Here is a 25158-nt window from a genome sequence, read left to right as displayed (position 1 = left end):
AACTTATGAAGACTTCTCATGGAAATGTGTCCTTGAGACTTTACAATAACAAGTTGAAGTATAGCTAAAAAAAAAAAAAAAGTTGCAGGTGTTCCATTGCCTTGGATGAACATTTCCCCTCCTGTTTCCCCAAACCTCTTAATTAGCATTTAAGTACTTCTTTAAAAGGTCATGATGGCTTTGAGAATTCATAATAGAATTCTCTCATCCAAGAATATCTATTGTATAGCAGTTCTCTAGGGGAAATTAAATTATTTACCAATATTCTTTTGCTTCTGAGATAGACTTCTGTGTTTAGAGTGTTTGGGGTTGAGGGGAAGCCTCTAGTCTATTTAATCTTGTGTTTTGCAGTTTATGCTTTGCACTACTCTCCTGACACATTGTCTGTTGGGAGTTGCTTTTTTCTGAAGATTGTAATAAATCTCTTTTTTACTTAGAGAGTCTCTGATTTTAATTTGGGTAAGGGTCACTGTCCCACACATTTTTAAAATCATATACCTGATTTAAAGGCATGCTTCCCAGCACATTAGTGGAGTAGTTGTGGAGGAATTATAAATGAGAGTCCAATAGAATGATTGTAATATATAGTAATCAGTTTTTAATTCAGTGACATATATAATTTCAATGGAAAAGGAGAACTCTCAAATAAATAACCTAGCTCTGATTCTAGTTTTGGTGAGTGTCACAACTTCAGTCATGGTTATATAATTCTTATCAAGGTCAAATAGGGGTGGGGAAGAACTTAAAGGAAGTTGCTTCTTTCTTTCCCTTCTCCAAACCATCAAATTTTGGTTCTCAAAGTCATCTGTGGTTTCACACATGACTGAAATATGTAAATATTTTGTTAAGAGGAGTCATTCCTATGCAAACGATGTTCTTAAATGTTTCATTCTTCAAAAGAGTAAGCTATCTAGAACTATTAAATATTAATAAACACAAGGTCCAAAATCAGTCGTTACCTCAAGGGAAGCCCCAAAATGAAACTCTCAATCTCTTTCCCATGTTGGGGGGAACTTGAGAAACTCCCTCAGAGAAACTCTCCCCTGAGACCCGCCCAAGGGAATCAAGATAAAGTGGTTTCCTTTCTGTTATCTGGGTGGGACTAGTTGAGTCCAGGACCACTCCTACTTAGCTGGAGCTGGAGATCTAGATATCGAACGCTACTGAGTTGGAGATTTAGACACTCATTCAATTAGAAGATTCTCTATTCTGATTTCGACTCAAACTGCTCCCAGCCCCCATCAAGAGCTAACAAGCTTCCTTCAGCTCTATTCCTTGCATGGGCCAAAAGCAGAAATCTTTCTCTCTCTCACCTATTTCCCTAACGGGACCTTACCCCTCTTTATTCTCTATCGGGATTTCTCTGCTAGACTTTTACTTCTCTGTCGGGATCTTGTCACTAAAGAAGTCAGACGGCAAAACCTGATTTCCAGTGCAAATACACTTTTCTTGTTAGTCTAATTTTTCCGATTCGTAAATTCATTTACGAAGCACCTGCACCTATCAGTAGAGGGTTCCAACAACTCCCTGCCTTGCACCGAACCTCATCATTACCTACTTGATAATACAAATCATTTGGAGCTTCTGATTCACAGAGGTCTGTGGTCCTAATTTTAGACATATTGTACTTGTCACGGGGTAAGCGCTTAATAATTCTGGTTGATTAATTGATTACCCAAAAAACCATTACTTCAATGAATATTAGTTACAGGTACAGGTACTTGCCGAAACTTATTTACTGTTTGCTCAAAGAGCTCAAAAAAAAAAAAAGCGTTAGCTTTGAAATTTACAGGAGGAAATTCAAACGAGAAGTCTGAGCACACTTTTCTTTGATTTTGCTGTCCCACAGTAGTATCAGGTTTTCAGAATAGACGCCAAAAGAGTAAGTCTTTCCGGGAGGAGTGGGGGGGAAGGAGTCACTCATTTAAGTACTCCAGACTCCCGTAAAGAGCAGCGCCTATTCATAGCATTTCCGCAGGGGCTAGAGGTCCTTGACCTCAAGCTTCGCCTAGCTAGAGGACAAGCGGTTCAGCCCTCCTGGTTGCTAAGCAACGGTAGGCAGTCAGCCTACCAACAACCGAGCGCGCTGGGTTCCTCAGAGCTTCCGTCCCAGGAGCCTACGGCCTGCGCGCTTAAAACGTTCGCTCCTCAGCCCGCCGGCCGTTCCGGGAATGGTCGGAAATACGTCACTGTGGTGCGTTCACTTCCGAGCAGGGAGCGCGCGGGTTGATTCGTTCTCCTCGGCCGCTTCAGCCTGCTGCACGGAAATGGCGGGTAAGTTCCCGGGAAAAGTTTACCTAGGGGGAAAGGGGGCGGGGAGGCCTCAGGGACTGGATGCGGAGATGGCCGCTAAGGAGGTTCCAGCTGCCCAGAGGTGGGAGGAGGGGGTGGTCACAGCGGCTTGTGTGCCCTGCCACTGGAGGGCAAGCTCCGAACTCTATTCCTCCCTTCCCTGTCTCTCCTTTTCCTTCTCCAGCCGCGGTCCAGACCTCGGTGCCACTGGGGCCCTCTTATGTCCGGGGCAGCCGGAGTGTGGAGGGTATAGCCTCGGCGGCAAGGTTCTCTTCCCCCTCCGCCACCACTTCGGCGCGTATGGCCGGGCGATCGCCTTGCCCTTCCCCCTCACCCCTGCCTCGTCCGTTCGGTGGCGAGCGCCCCTCCTCCCGTAGGCTGACAGAGACGCTTCCCTGTCCCCAGCTGCTCAAGGTGTAGGAGACGCCTCAAGGCCCCGCCCCGAGCCTCTTTTCCCGCGGTTTCGGGTCCGCGGGCTCCAAGATGTCAGAGATGCTTACAGTCGTCCCCTCCCTTCACTTCTGACTTTGAAGCCGCTTCAGTTTAGGGTCTCGGATGCTGTTTAGCTTTAAATAGAAAGGGGAGGGGGATTGTACACCTTGCCCAAACCGTAGGCTTCTTTTAAGGGTACAAGTGGCAGTGATGGGAAAGCCCCCCCCCCTCCCTAAAGCTTCTGTATGTTGTATTGAACCTACTTTGTCTTTAACGTTCTCTCCACTTTGTGATAGTCTACCTCGATTTGACTTTATCTCCGTGGTAGACGGCCTCCCAAGCGAAATAAAAGTACCTCGAGGGCTGCAACTTCTTTCAAACCCGTTAACTTTGCATTATTTTTATCTTTAACTTCCTACCATAACCAAACTCTAAATTCCTTTTTCCATATTAGATTGTAATAAAACACAAATGGGATAGTTTATTCAGAGTAGAGTTAAATTATAGTATTTAATATAGCTCATTTTCTTAGTTTTTTATTTTATTGGCTTGTTATTGTTTAGTTGTGTCCACTTGGGACTTTCTTGGTAAAGATACGGGAGTGATTTGCCATTTCCTTCTCCAGCTCATTTGACAGATGGGGAAATTGAGACACATAGGGTTGAGTGACTTGTCCAGGATCACACAGTTAGTAAATTCCTGAGATCGTATTTGAATTGAGGAAAATGAGTCTTCCTGATTCCAGACCCAGCTCTGTGCCAACTCACTGTCCAGTTTAGACAAATAGCAAAATCGCCCGGCATTTCAAAAATCTACTGCCTAGGATGCAACCTATATTTGATGGCCAGTAGTTCTTTGACTTCGACACATTAATCTAGAATTGATAGATTTAAATGAGTACCTTTGAAATAATTTTATCCAATATCCTCACTTTGCAGAGGACGTGAGCTTGGACTAGTACATAACAAGTTGGCAGAACTGGTACTGGAACCCAGATCTTCCGATTTATAATCCACTGTTCTTTTCTTATTATACTTAATTCCCTCTCTGAATTTATATCCATATCTGTAAAATGGGCATGAAAATACTTATCCTGCCTTGCTTAATTCTCTAGGACTGTTGTAAGGCTTAAATGAAGAAATTTGTGTAAAATAATTTATATTATTTAAAGTAATACCTTTTGCTAAACATTGGAATAAAGAAATAAGTAATTCATCATAACTATATAATTGTGTTTTGGGTTTTCTTTTTTAGATTTTTAAAAACTTTAAATTTATAAGAAAAAAATTACCATTTGCACAGCAGAACGTGAGAGGATTCAAAATATAAAGCAATAAATTTCCATTTCAAGAAAGCCTTTAAAATGAATATTACACATTTGCTTTCTTGTAAGTTTTCTTTTGTTCTCTGCTGTGTACTATTTACTTTATTCTTTTCCTTCCCCCCAAGAAGGCTACAATTAAGTGCAAATATATTTATGTATGTATGTACCTATCTATACACAAATATATCCATTGGTACACATACATATACTTATATATATACAAATGTATATGTACATACAGATACTTACACATGCAGAAATATAGATATCTATAGATATATATCATTTGCATCTTTATAAGACACTATTCTTGTCTGTCCTCTCTTTCTCTGAAAGTGGATAACATCATCTTGTATTCCAACCTTATACTGTCTAGTTATTTTAAATAGTCAAAATAGTATTGAATAATATGTCTGACATAGTGTACTTTTTCTTTTTATTAAATCTATTTTAGTTTTAACTTTGAGATCATGATTACTACTCCAGCTTTCTATTTTATGTTTATATCTCATTTCTTATCCTTCTTGATTCCTTTACTTATACTGGCAACCTTGCCCCTCTTATTCAACCTATCCCAACTCCACAAAGATACCTTCCTATTCTCTTTAACCTATCTACCCTTCCATGAATCTCTCATTTATCCTTCTCTCTCCCACCCTGTCTCTTTTTATCCTATTCTCATTAATCTACACACCCTTCTTTACTGTCCACCCAGTCCTTTCCCCATCCTTTTATTTATTTAGAAGACTTCTATTTCCTTCTAAAAATGTTATTCTCTCTAACCATGATCTGATATAAAATTTCCTGCCTTATCCTCTTCTCTCTTCCTATCTCATTACCCTTTTATTTCTTTCTGAACTTAGACTTTTATATAGTACTAAATACGTATTTTTCCCTCTTTAATCTATCCCCAATAGATACTCTCCTTTTCCATCTAATTCCTGTGTCATTTCTTCCTTTCATACTTTATGCATATGAGATAATTATTTATTTTAATCTTTTTCTACACAATTTTACTTTTTAAACTCACATCATATTCAGTTTTACCCCCAGTCTTTATTTCCAGCTACCCAATTATTAATGATAATTTTAGACATACAATTTATATTTCCAGGTTTAAAAGTTTGTCCTTATGAACTCCCTTGTAATTAGTCTTTGATGTTTTACCATTCATTTCTCTTGGATCTTGTGTGTCAAATTTTCTATTAAGTTCAGATCTTTTTGCAACAAAATACTGAAAGTCTGGCAATTCATTGAATGTCCTTTTTTTTTCCCCCTTTCAGGTTTATGCTTAACTTTGCTGGCTATGTAATAGTGGTTTATAGTTCATTCTCTTATTCCTGCTTTAGTAGCTCAGAGAATTTATATTTTCTTTAGTTTTATTCTTTGCTACTTCACTAGTTCTCTTTAATGAACAACTTCTGGCTAAAATAAGGACCGCTTTATCTTGCTTTGCTGCAAATTAACCTGACTTAAAAGTTTGATTTTGTTACATGTATCTTTCCATACGCCTTTCTCTAAAAACCTTGGCATTAATGTTATTGAAAAACAAAATGATATGTATATGATAGTTAATTAGGAATATTCTTTTTTTTTTTTTTTTTTAGGAATATTCTTTAAGTGAATTCAATTTGAAAAGAAGGATATATATATTATATATAGTACCAGATTTGTGTTTTCTTTGGAGTGATTCCAACAGAATTGATTTGTATATACAATTTTTATATTCTGAATCTGGGGGGAAAACATCAAGTTTCTAAAATTTGTATCGCAAATTTTTAATTTTAGATATAAAGAATCACATATTCCTTTACCTTCCTACTATAACCAGGAACTTGTAATTCCTTTTTCCCTTTTAGACTTTAATAAAGTCTAAATAGATACCTGTCTTGTTGATTCAAAGTAGAGTTGAACTAGAGTATTTAATATATTTAATTTTTACTAGGTTTAATAACACACTTTCCATTTCAAAGCATGTAAGATTATAGGACACCCTATATCAATATAGATACCTATATACACCCTATACCAATAATATCTATATAGGACACACATACCAAACCATAGACTAGATCTGGAAAGTACTATCTAATCCAATGCTCTCATTTTATACTTGAGGAAATAGTTGCAGAAAAATTCATTCATATTTTCAGTGTAATCTTGTCTAGTCTCTGTAAAGGAAGGCAATGCTCATTTTACTTGTTGTAGTACATATATGTGCAGAAACTGAAGAAAACAGAAGTCAAATGACTTGTCCAGGGTCACACAGCTAAGCTGTATAGAAGATCAGATTCAAGCACTGGTCTTCTTGCTTCTAGGCTATAATGTTCTATATGGATAGAGACGAGTGATTTAATTTTATTTCAGAGACTAGTTATCCAATCGGTAGAATAATTATTTCTATTTAAAACTTGTCTTTGATGTATCCCATGCTCATTTTATACATTATTGTTAAATATATACAATTGAGGTCTTGAATGAAGAGGAATTTGATTGATATTTTCATAGATAGTCTGTCCTGTTTTCTAAGAAAACTGCCTGCAAAACTCGGTTGTTTTAATTGATATGTTTTCTATAATTTTCTAAACATTGTGTATCTTCAAGAATAGCATTATAAAATTTTAGTGCTTAAAAGAAAGTTAGACAAAATCTAGTCATAGAATTTTATCTTTTGTAAATGAAATCTGGGAATTTTACTTGATTTATATAGATTTATATATTATCCTAGACTTAAACACCATATAAAATGAGCGTTTCCATTACAATATATAGCATGAGTAACAATACAAAAATTATGCATGAAGCTACAAATCTCTTTTGACATATAACTTACTTTTCCTGTTAAGTATATAGTAGATTCAACATTTAATTTTCAAAGCTGTCCTTTTTGTTTTTCTTCCAATTTTCCTTCTTTTTTGTTCCTGGGTATTTAAATGTTTCACTGACTCCCACTTTCCCTCACTCTCTCTTTCCTTCTTCCTTCCCTCTTTTCCCTACTAACTTTCTTCTCCTTTCCTCTTCTCTCTTTTCTCCCTTTTTCCTTCCCTCCTTCCTTTCTTTTCTTCTTTCCTTTCTCCCTTCCTCCCTTCTTTCCTTCCTTCCATGCTGTTAATAGCTTACCCCATTTGGATATGGAAGAAAAAAACCATTGTACCAAATATGTATGTCAAGCTAAACAAATCCTGGTCATTTCTAAAAATGTATATTTCATTCTGCACATTGAGTCCATTGCCTCTATCTAAGGAAATGAGTAGTGTGCTTCATTATTGATTCATTGAATCTGATGAGGTTAGTCTCCCATAGATTCCTGGTGGTAAGGGAACCAAATGATGAGGTTAGTAGCAAGTTCGAGATTCAGAGAAACAAATGAGGAGGTTTGGCTCCCCTAGAGTCTTCTAGGATTCAGTGCAGGGCAGGGAGTTGTGGGAACCCCTACTGGCAGTGCAGCAGTCCTTCGTAAAGGAATTTACCCACCCAAAAAGCTAGACTGGTAAAAGAAGTTTATTATTGGCATTGGGAAGTCAGCCTTTGCTATGCATTAATAGAAAGACTGAATTTCTTGGTGGCAGGGTCCTGACAGAGAAGTAAAGTTTCTGGCAGAGAAATCCTAACAGAGAGGTCTAAAGTCTTGTTTATACAAGAGAATAACTCAATCTTCCCAGCCCCCCCAGGCTTAAAACCCAAATGTCATACTATCATACTATCTTTCTTGCTCCTATAGCCAATCTGTTGCCAACCTTCTCTCCTATGATACTACCACCAGTAGTACAAGGACCTTATCAGCTTTGACCTGAATTATTGTAATACTACTAGAACACCTAAGATGGTGGATCTTCCTGCTTCATGTCTTTCGGAATTCTATTCCATCCTATATTTTAGTCATTAAATGATTTTCTTAAATTGGTCAGATCTTGTCACTGCTCCCCTACCTAGACTGTCTTCTCCCTCAATTTAGTAAACTCTTACAGATCCCTATTGCTTTCAGTATCAAAAACAAAATCCTTTTTGCACTCAAAGCCATTTATAACCTAACTTCATATTTTCCAATCTTTTAAATTTAATTTTTTTTCTCAATAGTATTTTATTTTTCGAGTTCCAACTAAAATCCCATCACTTTCCCAATCTCTCTTACTTCTAGCTCCTTCTGTCTGTTGTTTCTTATTTTTCCTATATATGGCTTGTTATTTGTTTACTTACTGTCTCCACCATGTAGTGTGTGATCTTTGAGGGCAGAAATTGTCTTTTTCTTTTTTTTTTTTTTTTTTTTTTTGTATCCTCTAAGTTTAACTTAGTTCCTTGGAATAGTAGGTAATGAATAAATGTTTATTAACGAACTCATTAACTTGACCCCTTTCCATAGTTTTAAATAGTTTTCTCTTCCTGACTTTTCTAATTTGACCATGGGATATGACCTTAAATTAGGTTATGAATCAATTTGACTGGCTGTTTCTTATATGAAATTTTCAGGGCAGGTAGGTCACACGAAGAGTAGAACACCAGGCTTAGAGTCAGGAAGACCTGAATTCAGTTCTGGCTTCCAACACTTAACTATTTGTGTGACCTTAGGCAGATTTGTCTCTATTTCATCTGTAAAATGAGGTGGAGAAGGAAATGGCAAACCACTCCATTTATCTTTGCTTAAAAAAAAAAAAAATCCCAAAAAGGGGACAAAGAAGAGTCAGACATGACTGAAATGAGTTTGTTATTTGAAATTTTTGTTTTATTCTGAATTTCTGTCAGAAAACTTTTCAGTTTTCCCAAGCAGTTTTTATGAAATGAAGAATCCTTAGACCAATAGTTTTATCAAACATTATATAATCTTAAAAGATTAATGGAGTTTTGCTCAGTAATGGTGGAATTTTGGGGAAAATAGAGGGTAGAATTTATTTTATTATTATTATTATTATTTTAAAGTGTAATTTAATTTATTTTTATTTTATTTTTAAAAAATATTTTATTTTATTTTATAATAACTTTATATTGACAGAATCCATGCCAGGGTAATTTTTTTTTACAACATTATCCCTTGCACTCGCTCCTGTTCAGATTTTTCCTTTCCCTCCCTCCACCCCCTCCCCTAGATGGCAAGTAGTCCTATATATGTTAAATATGTTGCAGTATATCCTAGATACAATATATGTGTGCAGAACCGAGCAGTTCTCTTGTTGCACAGGGAGAATTGGATTCAGAAGGTAAAAAACAACTCTGAAAGAAAAACAAAAATGCAAATAGTTCACATTCGTTTCCCAGTGTTCTTTCTTTGGGTGTAGCTGCTTCTGTCCATCATTTATCAATTGAAATTGAGTCTTTGTCAAAGAAATCCATTTCCATCAGAATACATCCTCATACAATATCGTTGTCGAAGTGTAAAGTGATCTCCTGGTTCTGCTCATTTCACTTAGCATCAGTTCATGTAAGTCTCACCAGTCCTCTCTGTATTCATCCTGCTGGTCATTTCTTACAGAACAATAATATTCCATAACATTCATATACCACAATTTACCCAGCCATTCTCCAATTGATGGGCATCCATTCAATTTCCAGTTTCTAGCCACTACAAACAGGGCTGCCACAAACATTTTGGCACATACAGGTCCCTTTCCTTTTTTTAGTATCTCTTTGGGGTATAAGCCCAATAGAAACACTGCTGGATCAAAGGGTATGCACAATTTGGTAACTTTTTGGGCATAATTCCAGATTGCTCTCCAGAATGGTTGAATTCGTTCACAACTCCACCAACAATGTATCAGTGTCCCAGTTTTCCCGCATCCCCTCCAATATTCATCATTATTTTTTCCTGTCATCTTAGCCAATCTAACAGGTGTGTAGTGGTCTCTCAGGGTTGTCTTAATTTGCATTTCTCTGATCAATAATGATTTGGAACACTCTTTCATATGAGTGGTAATAGTTTCAATTTCATCCTCTGAAAATTGTCTGTTCATATCCTTTGACCATTTATCAATTGGAGAATGGCTTGATTTCTTATAAATTTGAGTCAGTTCTCTATATATTTTGGAAATGAGGCCTTTATCAGAACCTTTAACTGTGAAGATGTTTTCCCAGTTTGTTGCTTCCCTTCTAATCTTGTTTGCATTAGTTTTGTTTGTATAAAGGCTTTTTAATTTGATATAATCAAAATTTTCTATTTTGTCATCAGTAATAGTCTTTAGTTCATCTTTGGTCACAAATTTCTTTCTCCTCCACAAGTCTGAGAGATAAACTATCCTATCCTATGTTCCTCTAATTTATTTATAATCTCGTTCTTTATGCCTAAGTCATGGACCCATTTTGATCTTATCTTGGTATATGGTGTTAAGTGTGGGTCCATGCCTAATTTCTGCCATACTAATTTCCAGTTATCCCAGCAGTTTTTATCGAATAATGAATTCTTATCCCAAAAGTTAGGATTTTTGGGTTTGTCAAACACTAGATAGCTATAGTTGACTATTCTGTCTTGTGAACCTAACCTTTTCCACTGATCCACTAATCTATTTCTTAGCCAATACCAAATGGTTTTGGTGACTGCTGCTTTATAATATAATTTTAGATCAGGTACAGCTAGGCCACCTTCATTTGATTTTTTTTTTCATTAATTCCCTTGAGATTCTCGACTTTTTATTGTTTCATATGAATCTTGTTGTTATTTTTTCTAGATCATTAAAATATTTTCTTGGAAGTCTGATTGGTATAGCACTAAATAAATAGATTAGTTTAGGGAGTATTGTCATCTTTATTATGTTCGCTCGGCCTATCCAAGAGCACTTAATATTTTTCCAGTTATTTAAGTCTGACTTTATTTGTGTGGAAACTTTTTTGTAATTTTGTTCATATAATTCCTGACTTTCCTTTGGTAGATAGATTCCCAAATATTTTATGCTATCAACAGTTATTCTGAATGGGATTTCTCTTTCTATCTCTTGCTGTTGGATTTTGTTGGTGATGTATAAAAATGCTGAGGATTTATGGGGATTTATTTTGTATCCAGCTACTTTGCTAAAATTGTGAATTATTTCTAATAGCTTTTTAGTAGAATCTCTGGGGTTCTCTAGGTATAGAGGGTAGAATTTAGAATTAATCTTTAATAAACTTAAACATTAAACAGTTAAAAAAGATAACTTTTTTATTATAGCTTTTTATTTACAAGATATATGCATGGGTAATTTTTCAGTATTGACTCTAGAAAACCTTCTATTCCAACTTTTCCCCTCCTTTCCCCCATTCTCTTTCCTAGATGGCAGGTAGACCAATACATGTTAAGTATGTTAAAGTATATGGTAAATACAATATATGTATACATATTTATACAGTTATTTTGCTGCACAAGAAAAATCAGACTTAGAAATAAGGTAAAAATAATCTGAGAAGGAAATAGAAAATCCAAGCAGATAAAAACAGAGGGAGTGGAAATGCTATGTAGTGGTTCACACTCATTTCCCATAGTTCTTTCACTGGGTGTAGCTGGTTCTCTTCACCTGTTGAACAAATGGAACTGATTTGGTTCATCTCAAGATGAGAAGCCACATCCATCAGAACAGATGCCACGTCCATCAGAATTGATCATCGTATAGTATTCTTGTTGATACACTCCCCCTGACTTCTCAGGAAGGGAGCTGAAAGCACTAAAAAGGAGATGATCATGTTCTCCCTGACATCTCAGGAAGGGAGATGAAAAGCACCAAAGGGAAGTGGGGATTGCTAGCGGGTTTCTGGGCTGAAGGGTCTTATTAGAAACAGGTATGCACAAACCCACAAGCACATAGCAATAATGTATAGGCTATATTAGTGATGACTCTCCCCACAGTCAGTGCAGGTTCAATGTGGTGTAACAAACATGAATTGTATATGCAAATAGTGATATAACAAAGAATATGAATCAACATGGTATTGTAAAAGATTTCCAGAAGTCCTAGAAGGAGAGTATGTAAACAACAATCACACATACGCCTTCTTCAGCAGCCAAGAGATAGTCCAAAACCAATCTATTGTCCATTGCTTCACATGTCAGGGAATCCAATTATCCCCACAAGTTTTTGAAGTCCTGCAACAATTTTTTTATGTGTTAGGGAATCCAATGATTCCAGCAGATTTTGAAGTCCTGCAACAGTCTTATCATTTCTCAGAAAATCCAATGATTCCTGAGGGCTTTCAAGTCCTGCAACAGTCTTATCATTTCTCAGAGAATCCAATGATTCCTGAGGTTTTTCAAGTCTTACAACAGTCTTATCATGTCTCAGAGAATCCAATGATTCCTGAGGATTTTCAAGTCCTACAACATTCTTATGTCTCAGAGAATCCAATGATTCCTGAGGGTTTTCAAGTCCTTCAAATCTTATCATGTCTCAGAGAATCCAGTGATTCCTGAGGATTTTGAAGTTCAACAATTTTTGATGTCCATGATTCAAACGCCATAACTGCCATGCTCTTTCAGTGGTGGGCACAGTCAGCAATGGAACCACCTGATGTTTCTTGGGTCTTCTTCGTTTCAAGGGTCTGCTCCATCTGTGGAGCAAGCAAACTTTCTTCCCTTAGCAGTTAACCTATCTAGTCCCTTCCATTCACCACTTTCTGGGTCTCTCCACATCACCTGGTGATTATCTAAAGATAGTGGAGCTGCTCGCACTGGACACTGCCCTTCCGGGTGGGTTATGTAACCTGTCTGCCGGAGCCAGTGCATCTTTGTCAAAAATCAAGGAATTAAGAGTATAAAGGGCTAGATTTAGAAGATCTTTAGGGTTACCTATAGCTCCCTCTTTCTTTTGTTTTTGGAGGAGCGTCTTAATGTCTCTGTTTCTCCTCTCTACTATTGCCTGCCCTTGAAGATTAAAGGGTATGCCAGTGGTGTGTAAAATCTTATACTGTGCACAAAAGTGTGCAAAATGTTTAGAAGTATATGCAGGTCCATTATCTGTTTTTATTGCTTGTGGCACACCCATAATTACAAATGCTTGGATAAGGAATTCAGTGACACTTGGGATGTCTCTTTTGCTGCTGGTATTGCAAAAGTGAATCCTGAAAAGTTATCTACCACAACATAGATAAAAGACAGGTGACAAAAAGATTTATAATGGGTCACATCCATTTGCCAAATTTCATTGGGTCTCAAATCACAAGGGTTCTTCCCTGGAGGCATTGTAGGAGTATGGAAAGGAAGGCAAGCTGTACAGCTTTTTAACTGTGCTCCTAGCTTCCTCTCTTGTTACTCCAAATTGTAAATGTAAAGTTTGAGCTGCCTGATATTTAGAATGAGATTCTTGGGCTGCCTGAAATTAAGGAGTATTGTCCTACATAGTTAGAAGGCTATCTGCCTTTAAATTTCCATAAAAAATAGGACCTGGAAGTCTGCTATGATAGTGGACATGCAAGATATAAATCTTACCTGAATGTTTTCTCACTTGCTCTTGAAGTTCCTTAAAGAGCTGATATATATATTAGAGGCTACAAATTTTATTGGACTGTGGCAATTCTTTGTACCACACCTACTGAATAGGCCGAATCAGATATTATATTGATATCTCCTGGATAATAAGCAAGATCTAGAATGATTGCATACAATTCATTCTGCTGAGTAGACTGAAAAGGAGTTCTGACTACTCTCTTTATAGTTAAGTCACAAAAGTATACAGTGCAAATATTATGTTTGGATGCATCTGTAAAGATAGTTGGTCGTTGAAGAGGAACTTTTAGAGACCTTTTCTTCAAGAATCCATCGCCAATTATGTAATAGTCTGGTTATCTTTAATGGAGACCCGTGTGTAAAATTTGGAGCCATGGTTAATAAAATTTGCCACTTTGGAATGGTTTCACAGGACACACTAATTTGTGTATTAGTATTAAAGGTATATATCTTGTCAGGTCTTATCCCAGATAATTATACTGCTCGCTTAATGGCCTTTAATAAAATTCTAGCCACAAGCACTGGGTAAGGAGTAAGGCTTTATTCTGGTTGTGCCGGGAGGTTGACCCACTCTATCACACTGTCTCCTTGATGAAGGACTGCTGTGGGTGCCTCTTGTGTAGCAAAAACTGATATTTCCAAGGGTTTTTGAGTGACTCTTTCAACCACATTGGATAAAGCCAATTCAACTTTTCTCAAAGCCTCTTGAGCTTCTTTTGTAAGCTTACGTGGTATTTAAAGCAGTGTCTCCCCTTAAAATGTCATATAATGGTTGCAATTGATAGGTAGTCAAACCTAACACTGGCCACATCCATTGGCTATCTCCTATCAATTTCTGAAAGTCATTTAAGGTGTTTAGCGTCTCTGTTCTTAAGGACAGTTTTTGTACTAGAAGCACCTTAGGGTATACTTCATATCCTAAATATTGAAAAGGAGCATGTCTTTGAATTTTTTCTGGAGCTATATGCAGTTTTTAGTTCCTTAGTGTTTCTGTGGTCTTTTGTAGACATGGTTCTAACATTTGTTCTCAGGTGCACATACCAATTTATCATCCATGTAATGTAATAACATTACTTATGGAAATGCTTTTCTTACTGGATCAAGAGCAGCAGCAACATACATTTGATACATAGTAGGGCTGTTTTTCATTTTTTGTGGCAAAACTGTCCATTCATGTTTTTCATAAGGCTCAGCTAAATTAACGCTGGGCACTGAAAATCATATCCTCCTTATCTAGAGGGATAGAATAGAAATAGTCCTTAATGTCTATAACGCAAAGAGGCCATTTTCTAGGCAATTGAGTAGGAGATGGAAGTCCAGGCTGAAAAGTTCTCATAGTTTCCATTTGTTCATTTACCTTTCTTAAATCAGTCAGCATCCTCCATTTTCTAGATTTCTTTTTTTACAACAAATACTGGGGAATTCAAAGGACTTGGAGAAGGTTGTAAGGTCCTTGGTCAAGTTGCTCCTGTACTATATCTAATAAGGCCTGAATTTTATTGCTACCTAAGGGCTACTGTTCTATCCACACTGGTGTATCAGTTTTCCATTGGATAGGAACAGGTGAAAGTGTTAGCAGGCCTTCAACAGCAGTCCTGCCTAAAAAACCGAAGTACTCATTTTTAACCCTAATTGCTGTAAAATGTCTCTTCCCCACAGATTGATGGGGCTTTTTTCAACTGTAAAAGGAGTAAAAATTCCTGTTTCTCCCTCAAAAGTCCATCTCAAAGGGGTAGCACTAACTTTAGCTGCTATTGATCCTCCTATGCCAGACATATAGGTGTCTGCTTTAATCTTTGGCCAATGATTGGGCCAGTTGGCACCTCTAATGACTGTATGAGCTGCACCAGTGTCTACCAATCCTTCTAATGGTGGGCCATTTATATAGATAGTGAGCATAGGTCGGTCAGCTGTCACAACTGCTGTCCAGTATATTCCTGGATTTTGTTGCTTGGAGTCAGAATCTGGGCAACTATCACTAGATTGCTTATTAGGAGTCTGTCTCAGTAAACCTGATGCTACTACTTCTCCTAGGTGATAAGTCACACATTGTCTACCTGTATTAGTGACTGGGATATTATCTACACATTCCCCAGTTGCCTACATCAGTGTATGGATGGACACTGTTTTGTAAGTACTCTCAGGAGGTAAAATGGTCAAGCCTACAGTGCCTGGAGTCAAGGGATCCATAGGCTAGAGAGGAACAGATTTCATCTCTCCAGGGGGTATCTCAGTTGTCCCAGTTGCATACAACTCTGTTCTCCCCAGTTGTAATCCCTTTCTCCTATCAGGTTGCTTCCTGCCTAATTGATTGTATAATCTCTTTCTCCCATCAGATAGCTTCCTGGCTGATTGGTCATGTCTGGGTACTGGACTTCTAGGCACTCTCTGGGTGTAGCATCGGCTGCCATCATGCCCCAAGTGTTTTTTGTCTTGGGCCCCTCATCCCGTTTCCCTGAATCAGTCTACATTCTGAGGCCCAATGGAAACCTCTGTTGCATTTTGGACATGGGGTATTGGGTCTTTTCCTCTCACCTTGTTCTCTCATTCTGTCTCTATGCCAACCTTGAGCTTTCAGATGCCCTACTTTTACCACATTGAAAGCATTGATGAGTCTTTCTGGAAGTCCGTTGCCAGAAGGGACTCTGTCTTCCCATGTTCGGATCTTGGGAAGTCTGCTTCATAGCCTGGCTATCAAAGACATTTGTACCCACTGTGGCACAGCGTCTTATGATCTCATTTAAAGGAGCATCCTTGCGTAGACCTAGTATAATTCTTCTGTAAACCTCATTAGCATTTTCTTTAGCAAGTTGCCTTATCAAAATGTCTGTTATTGTATTTTTGCCAGTAGTTTGTATAATAGCTATCTACAAACGTCCCACAAAATCATCAAAGGGTTCATTTGGCCCTTGTGTTATTTTTGTGAAGGCCCCACCCTTGTCGTCTTTATGTGGAGAGAAGCCCATGCTTTAATAGCAGCAGCAGCAATTTGCTCATATGCTGCTATGGAGTAATTAATTTGTACTGAGATGTCTGCATAAGAAGCTACACCTGTTAGTTGGTCATAGGTGATTGGAGGATTAACTCCACTATGACGATTTTGTTGGGCTCGTGTCCTACAGAACTCACTTTATTCAGAAAGCCACAACAAGTTTTGTTTAGGTTATAAGCATATCCTTGCTATAGATTTCCAGTCACTACGGGTTAAGACTTCATAAGCAAAATTTTGTAATAACATCTTAACATAAGCTGATGTAGCCCCATAAAGAGTGCAAGCCTTTTTCAGGTCTTTGAGGATTTCTATATCAAATGGAGCATATCTTCTACTTTCTTGACCTGAAGAGTTAAACTGTTAAATCACAGGATAGATTTGTAGTTTTATCTCGCCTATATTCTTCCCTTCTTCTGTGGCTTTAAGTACTGCTTTTTGCAATCTACTCATAGGAGGATGTGGTTGCTGGGGGGGGGGGGGGCGAGGTGCTGGTGGTACCACTGCCCCTCCCACTACTTTTCCTCCCTCCATCCTGGAAGGTGGAGTTGATGGGGAAGGGTCAATTATCTGCTCCTTAGGCAGGGTTGAAGCTGCCTCTTGGAATGGAAAGTCATCACACCCTTGAACCTCACTTAAATCTCCATGCCCTGTGGGGATATGGTCATTAATGTGTTCATTGTCCTCTTTTTCCTCACACTTCCTCATCTGGCTGTTCCTAGAACTTTTCTTTTTTTCTATAACTTGCAGGATTCTTTAAGGCCAACTGTATTATGTTGTATACATAGAATGCTTCGATGGAAATTGAACGAGGACTTTTATCAGCGTAGTATTCACATAGTTGTTGTCCCACCAGCTTCCAATTATCTGGTGTAATTTGTTTTTCCTCTAAGAACGAAGAGGACGTGGGTTCTAATGTATCCAAGAGTCTAGCAATCTATTCCCAAATTATAATTAAGCCTTGTCCCTTGATCAAGTTAAGCATGCTTTCTATAGCACCCCTTTGGGGTGGGGATGAGAATGGGGCTGGGGATGGAGGAGAATCTTTTCCTAACATCTGCCCCATTTCAGCCAGAAAAGGTTACTAGTTTAGCTCTTAACAAAGTAAGTTCCCTGTTTGTCTATTAAAATACTCATCTAATTTCTTGGTCACCAGAGACTTCTTTAATGAAAGTAGGGTCCTTGGCCCCACGTTGGGGCAAATGTGATGACCGCATTAGCACCCTGGATACTTTAGAATCAGTTGGAGTCAAGATAAGCAATCTTTATTCTTTTTCAAAGCCAGAGGAGAGAGCATGGACACAGGAATCTCCTCTTAATTCTCCCACCTAGAGCCACCTTGCTAGTCCTACTCCACCTTCTAAGTCCTCCACCCAATTCTCTCTATATGCCAACAGATCAAGCCAGCACATACTGGGAAGGGCCATTCTCTCTCCAAGCATATGCTAATAGAGTATTGTCCAATTGGTAATTAGCCTTAAGTGCATGGACCTCAGTGGGTCAACTCAGTTTCAGCCCATTACAATTTTTTAGAGAGCAGTAATATTCCATAACATTCATATACCACAACTTATTCAGCCATTCTCCAATTGATGGGCATCCATTCAGTTTTCAGTTTCTAGCCACTACAAACAGGGCTGCCACAAACATTTTTGCATATAGAGGTCCTTTTCCCTTCTTTAAGATCTCTTTGGGATATAAACCCAGTAATAAACTGCTGGATCAAAGGGTATGCACAGTTTGATAACTTTTTGAGCAGAGTTCCAAATTGCTCTCCAGAATGGTTGGGTGCATTCCCAATTCCACCAACAATGCATGTGCCCCAGTTTTCCCACAGTTCCTCCAACATTCATCATTATCTTTTCCTGTCATCCTAGCCAATCTGACAGGTGTGTAGTGGTATCTGAGAGTTGTCTTAATTTGCATTTCTCTGATCAATAATGATTTGGAGCATCTTTTCACGTCTGAAATGTTTTCCCACTTTATTTTTTTTCCTTCTAATCTTGTCTGCATTAGTTTTGTTTGCACAAAAACTTTTCAATTTGATATAATCAAAATTTTCTATTTTGTGATCAGTAATGAGCTCTAGTTCTTCTTTGGTCATAAATTCCTTCCTGTTCCACAGGTCTGAGAGGTAAACTATCCTGTGTTCCTCTAATTTATTTATAATCTCATTCTTTATGCCTAGATCATGAATCCATTTTGACCTTATCTTGGTATACGGTGTTAAGTGTGGGTCAATGCCTAGTTTCTGCCATACTAATTTCCAATTTCCCCAGCAGTTTTTATCAAATAGTGAATTCTTATCCCAAAATCTGGGGTCTTTGGGTTTGTCAAACACTAGATTATTAAGGTTATTGACTATTTTATCCTATGTACCTAACCTATTCCATTGATCAACTAGTCGATTTCTTAGCCAATACCAAAAGGTTTTGGTGACTGCTGCTTTTTAATATAGTTTCCTTGAAAGTCTTATGTTTTTTTCTTCCAGATGAATTTTGTTATTATTTTCTAGGTCATTAAAATATTTTTTGGGAATCTGGTTGGTATAGCACTAAATAAATAGATTAGTTTAGGTAGTATTGTATGTATGTTTGTATGTCATATTTCTATGAATTTTTGATTTTGGGGTCTTTTCCTTCATATGTGGTTTTATATTTCAAAATTTGTATTTCTTGAATTAGGGGTAGACCTTTTGAAACTATTATATGAAAATAGAAACTTTTTTTTTACATAGTAAGGATTATGTACAAAATTCTAGGGTCTTTACGTATAAAACGTTCATCTTTGATGACTAAAAATTTTGTTCAAAAAATTCAGTAGATACTGATCTTGCTACTACTATATACACAGTACTATGTGTATATAGTATATATATACTAATAAACATTGAAAGAAATGTTTTCATATGAAATGATAAGATACAAATTGTAATACTGTTATTATTACTGTATTATCATTGTAATACTGTTATACCCTTAAAAGAAATTGAATCCTGGGAAAGAATTTGCAGGTAAATTGGAAAACAATCTGAAAGAAATTAGGTTTAGACTGACAACTTAGACCAAATTCCACAATATATTCAAAGTGAGTATTAGAGATGTTACTCACACATGAAAAGTAGGAATAAATCTGATCATTTGCCTTTGCTTGATGAATAATGGGACTTAAAATCTTAAACACACTTAGATTTTTGGAGGATCTGTTGGAATCTTTACAAACTGTTATGTCATTAGAGTTGAGATGTTTTGGGCCAGAACCTGAAACAAGGTACTAAGTAGAACTAATTGATACAGTGCTTGTGTTTACACCTTTACTCATTGGAATTCACAAGTATGGGAGATTCACAAAGTTAACTGTGTAACTTTGTGAATTTACACCTTCCTTGAAGTTCTTAGGGCCAGAGAGCACTCTGGGAAAAAACCCATAATCCCTCTCCCTCGAAGGAGCATAAATAGAGCTTCAATGGGCCAGTCAAAAAAGTTTTTCAGAGTGAAGAAGCTACGAGTCGAGAGTTCAGCTGAATTACATTGGAGAGGAGCACTCTGGGCCAGACACAGAGCACTCTGGGAGAGCCAGAAGCCCTCTCTCGGAGGCAAGAAAGATACATTACAACTTTTACCTTGGTGCTGGCTGGAGGCAGAGGCAGAAGCAAAGGACAAAGCTGCAAGAGCTTTTCAGAGGCAAGACAGATTCAACTTGGTGCTGGCTGGAGGCTGAAGGAAGCAGAGGTAGAAGCAAAGGACAAAGCTGCAAGAGCTTTTAGAACCAAGGAGAGAGGCCTTTAAGAAAAGCTAACCGGGCTTTTTTGGAGACAATAAAAGATCTGAACTTTTATCACCTGGCTGCATTTGGGGTAATTATTGACCTGAACTGCAACTAAGGCTGCCTCCAGAAAACCTCCCCAAGAAACCTGCTCTCTTACAGAGCAACCTTACAGAAGAATGCTCCAAATTATACTTATAAGAAATGCACATTACAACTTCAAGATTTTACCTTAAAACTAACAAATTGGCAAAGCCTACAAAAACAGAAGTAACTTTTAGAGAGATTATAAAAAACGAAAATGGCATTCAAATGAATGCCTTATTGATAACTTTGTGAATTGGTCCAACTATTCTAGAAAGCAATTTGAAAAGTGACTGACATTCATGTTCTTTGACATGATAAATCTCCATTGTGAGGAATATATCTGGAGGACATTGCTAAAAAGAAAGGTCCCATAATGCACTAAAATATAACGATATTCCTTATGGTAGCACAGAACTGAAAATAGATTATGCTTTTTAACTATGGATTATCTTAAACAAATTGATACATGCATGTAATGTATTAAGTTACTGTGCTAAAAGGAATAGTCAGCATGCTGTATGTAGACAAAGGTTTTGATGAACTAATGCAAATGAAATAAACAGAACCAGAAAGCTTATTTTTCAGATGGTGCCACTTGGTTAAGAATCATGGCTATAAATTCTCCAGACTTAAAATTATAGGTCCACATATAGCGTGATAGGGAGTAATAAGAGGGATATAAAAAGGTTATTGCATATTAAGTAACAATGAATTGTGCATAAAAGGCATAAAATATCACCAAAGATGTTTAATTCTAAAGGAAGAACTTAGTCGGTTATGTAATAAGAACAAGTAATAGTAGCCTACTTGCTACACTATTGCCTACATAATCTTTTTTATTTTGTTGTTTTTTTTTTAAGATGGTAACATTCATTTTGTAAGATTTTGAATTTCAATTTTTTTCCTTCTCTTCTTACCAAAACATTAAGCAGTTTGATATAGGTTATACATGTATAATCATTTTAAACATTTCCATCTTAGTCAGATTATGTTGTGAAAGAAAAAACAGAGCAAAAGGGGAAAACTGCAAGAAAGAAAAAGCAAATTTTAAAAAAAGGCAAAAATAGTATGTTTCAATTGCATTTAGTCTATAATTCTCTGTGGATATAGACAGCATTTTCTATCCCAAGTCTATCTACTGAATTTGTCTTGGATCATTACATTGCGAAGAAGAGCTAAGTCTGTCATAGTTGATCATCACATCATATTGCCCTTACTGTGTACAATGTTCTTCTAGTTTGGCTCACTTCACTCAGGAACAATTCATATAAATCTTTCCAGGTTTTTCTGAAATCCCCATCGTCTCATCCTTTCTTTTAGTATATAATATTCCTTGATATTCATTTACCATAACTTGTTCATCTATTCTCCAACTCACAGGCATCTACCGAATTTCCAATTCCTTTCTACTTCAAAAAGGGCTGCTACAAACATGTAGGTCCTTTTCCCTCTTTTATGATCTTTTTGGGATATAGACTCAGTGGTGACAGTGTTGGATCAAAGGATATGCAGTTTCATAGCTCTTTGGTATAGTTCAAATTGCTCTCCAGAATGCTTGGATCATTTCCCAACTTCACCAACAATGCATTATTATCCCACATGCCTTCCAACATATATCATTATCTTTTCCTGTCATGTTAGCTAACCTGAAAGGTATGAGATGATACCTCAGAGTTGTTTTAATTTGCATTTCTCTGATCAGTAATGATTTAGAGCACTTTTTCACATGACTATAGATTTGCCTATATAATCTTTTAAAAGACTGATGCCCTGTGGAGGATTTATGTGAGGATGTGTGCAAGAATTTTTTTTAAATAGGATTTTATTTTTACAAATACATGTAAAGATATTTTTCAACATTCATTTTTATAAGACTTGGTGTTCTAAATTTTTCTCCCTCTCTCCATTACCTCTTCTTTCACAAAGATTGATAGCAAGCAATTCAATATAGATTAAACATATGCAATCCTTTTAAACATATTTCCATATTTGACTTGTGATACAAGAAAAATCAGACCAAAAGGGAGGGGGAAGGAAACATGAGAAAGAAAGAAACCATCCCAAAAAAAGGTTGCTTCAATCCACATAGTTCTCTCTGTGGATATAGATGGCATTTTCCATCCTAAGTCTATTAGAATTACCTTGAATTACTGCATTGTTGAGAAGAGCCAATTTTATTATAGTTAATCATGATATAATCTTGTTATTATGTACAATGTTCTCCTGGTTCAGCATCAGTTCACTTAAGTCTTTCCAGGCTTTTCTGAAATCAAAGAGATCATTATTTCTTATAGAACCATAATACATCATTACTTTTTTATGCCATAATTTATTTAGCCATTCCCCAGCTGATAAGGCATTCATTCAGTTTCCGTTTCCTATGTGTGCAAGAATATTAAAGGATATGGAAATATTTGTGGATTTCAGAATCTGCTTTTAGAAGATTTATCCCTTATTGAAACCAAAGGCTTTAGATAGTACAGTATTTAATGTATTATCTAATGTTTCAATTCTGATGTCTTTAGCTTGTGATATATAGTTATCTTTTGTAAAATACATTAAGTTGCAATATCTATTAGTCCAGATAAAAAGAATTTCTATTACTTTCTAAAACAGGAGATTCTGATATTTATTCAACAAGTATTTGAATGTCTGCTGCATGTGGGCGACTGTTCTAGGTACATTGCACTACACCTACAAGTAAAAGTATATGTTTTTAGAAACATCAGGCTGGCATCTTTTTTTTTTTTTTTTTTGCTGAGGCAGTTGGGATTAAGTGACTGGCATCTTTTTTTTTTTTTTTTAAATAACTTTTTATTGACAGAACCCATGCCAGGATAATTTTTTACAGCATTATCCTTTGCACTCACTTCTGTTCCGATTTTTCCCCTCACTCCCTCCACTCCCTCCCCCAGATGGCAAGTAGTCCTTTACATGTTGAATAGGTTACAGTATATCCTAGATACAATATATGTGTGCAGAACCGAACAGTTTTCTTGTTGCACAGGGAGAATTGGATTAAGAAGGTATAAATAACCTGGGAAGAAAAACAAAAATGCAAGCAGTTTATATTCATTTCCCAGTGTTCTTTCTTTGGCTATAGCTGCTTCTGTCCATCCTTGATCAATTGAAACTGAATTAGCTCTCTTTATCGAAGAGATCCACTTCCATCAGAATACATCCTCAAACAGAAATAATGATCTCCTGGTTCTGCTCATTTCACTTAGCATCAGTTCATATAAGTCTCGCCAGTCCTCTCTGTATTCATCCTACTGATCATTCCTTACAGAACAATAATATTCGATAACATTCATATACCACAATTTACTCAACCATTCTCCAATTGATGGGCATCCAATCATTTTCCAGCTTCTAGCCACTACAAACAGGTCTGCCACAAACATTTTGGTACATACAGGTTCCTTTCCCTTCTTTAGTATCTCTTTGGGGTATAAGCCCAGTAGAAACACTGCTGGATCAAAGCGTATGCACAGTTTGATAACTTTTTGAGCATAGTTCTTGTTTTCCCACATCCCCTCCAACATTCCGCATTATCTTTCTCTGTCACTCTAGCTAATCTGACAGGTGTGTAGTGGTATCTCAGAGTTGTCTTAATTTGCATTTCTCTGATTAATAATGATTTGGAGCATATTTTCATATGTCGATAAATAGTTTCAATTTCTTCATCTGAGAATTGTCTGTTCATATCCTTTGACCATTTATCAATTGGAGAATGGTTTGATTTCTTATAAATTAGAGTCTGTATATTTTGGAAATGAGGCCTTTATCAGAACCTTTGACTGTAAAAATGTTTTCCCAGTTTATTGTTTCCCTTCTAATCTTGTCTTCATTTGTTTTGTTTGTACAAAAACTTTTCAATTTCATATAATCAAAATTTTCTATTTTGTGGTCAATAGTGATTTCTAGTTCTTCTTTGGTCATAAATTTCTCCCTCTTCCACAGGTTTGAGAGGCAAACTATCCTATGCTCTTCCAATTTATTTATAATCTCATTCTTTATGCCTAGGTCATGAACCCATTTTGACCTTATCTTGGTGTTCGGTGTTAAGTGTGGGTCAATGCCTAGTTTCTGGACTGGCATCTTTTTAAGTGATTAAAACTATAGTTTCCAAGATTATATTGACAGATTTTTGTTTTGCTTTTAATATACACATACATAATGGCAGAAATTAGGCAAGGACCCACAGTTAACACCATATACCAAGATAAGATCAAAATGGGTCCATGACCTAGGCATAAAGAACGAGATTATAAATAAATTAGAGGAACATAGGATAGTTTGTCTCTCAGACTTGTGGAGGAGGAAGAAATTTGTGACCAAAGATGAACTAGAAACCATTACTGATCACAAAATAGAAAATTTTGATTATATCAAATTAAAAAGCCTTTGTACAAACAAAACTAATGCAGATAAGATTAGAAGGGAAGCAACAAACTGGGAAAACATCTTCACAGTTAAAGGTTCTGATAAAGGCCTCATTTCCAAAATATATAGAGAACTGACTCAAATTTATAAGAAATCAAGCCATTCTCCAGTTGATAAATGGTCAAAGGATATGAACAGACAATTTTCAGAGGATGAAATTGAAACTATTACCACTCATATGAAAGTGTTCCAAAACATTATTGATCAGAGAAATGCAAATTAAGACAACTATGAGATACCACTACACACCTGTCAGATTGGCTAAGATGACGGGAAACAATAATGATGAATGTTGGAAGAGATGCGGGAAAACTGGGACACTGATGCATTGTTGGTGGAGTTGTGAACGAATCCAACCATTCTTGTTGGAATCCTTACTAACTGCTAACTAATTAGAGTTGATCTAATCTTACAAGAAGATGTTTTGGG

General features: G+C 36.8%; 1 protein-coding gene across 1 annotated transcript in view; it reads left to right on the top strand.

The window, feature by feature from the left end:
* The first annotated feature begins 2156 nt into the window (after positions 1-2156).
* Positions 2157-25158, top strand: part of HAT1 (histone acetyltransferase 1) — a 90838-nt gene continuing 67836 nt past the window's right edge. Inside the window, exon 1 of the mRNA XM_051991088.1 lies at positions 2157-2274. Coding sequence (XP_051847048.1) covers positions 2172-2274 — 103 coding nt within the window. The 5' untranslated portion in view covers positions 2157-2171. The remainder of the gene's footprint in view (positions 2275-25158) is intronic.

This window comes from Antechinus flavipes, chromosome 3 (genome assembly GCF_016432865.1).
Source record: "Antechinus flavipes isolate AdamAnt ecotype Samford, QLD, Australia chromosome 3, AdamAnt_v2, whole genome shotgun sequence".
NCBI classification, from domain to species: Eukaryota; Metazoa; Chordata; class Mammalia; order Dasyuromorphia; family Dasyuridae; genus Antechinus; species Antechinus flavipes.
Note: the sequence above shows the minus strand (reverse complement) of the source record. Positions and strands in the feature narration are given on the sequence as shown.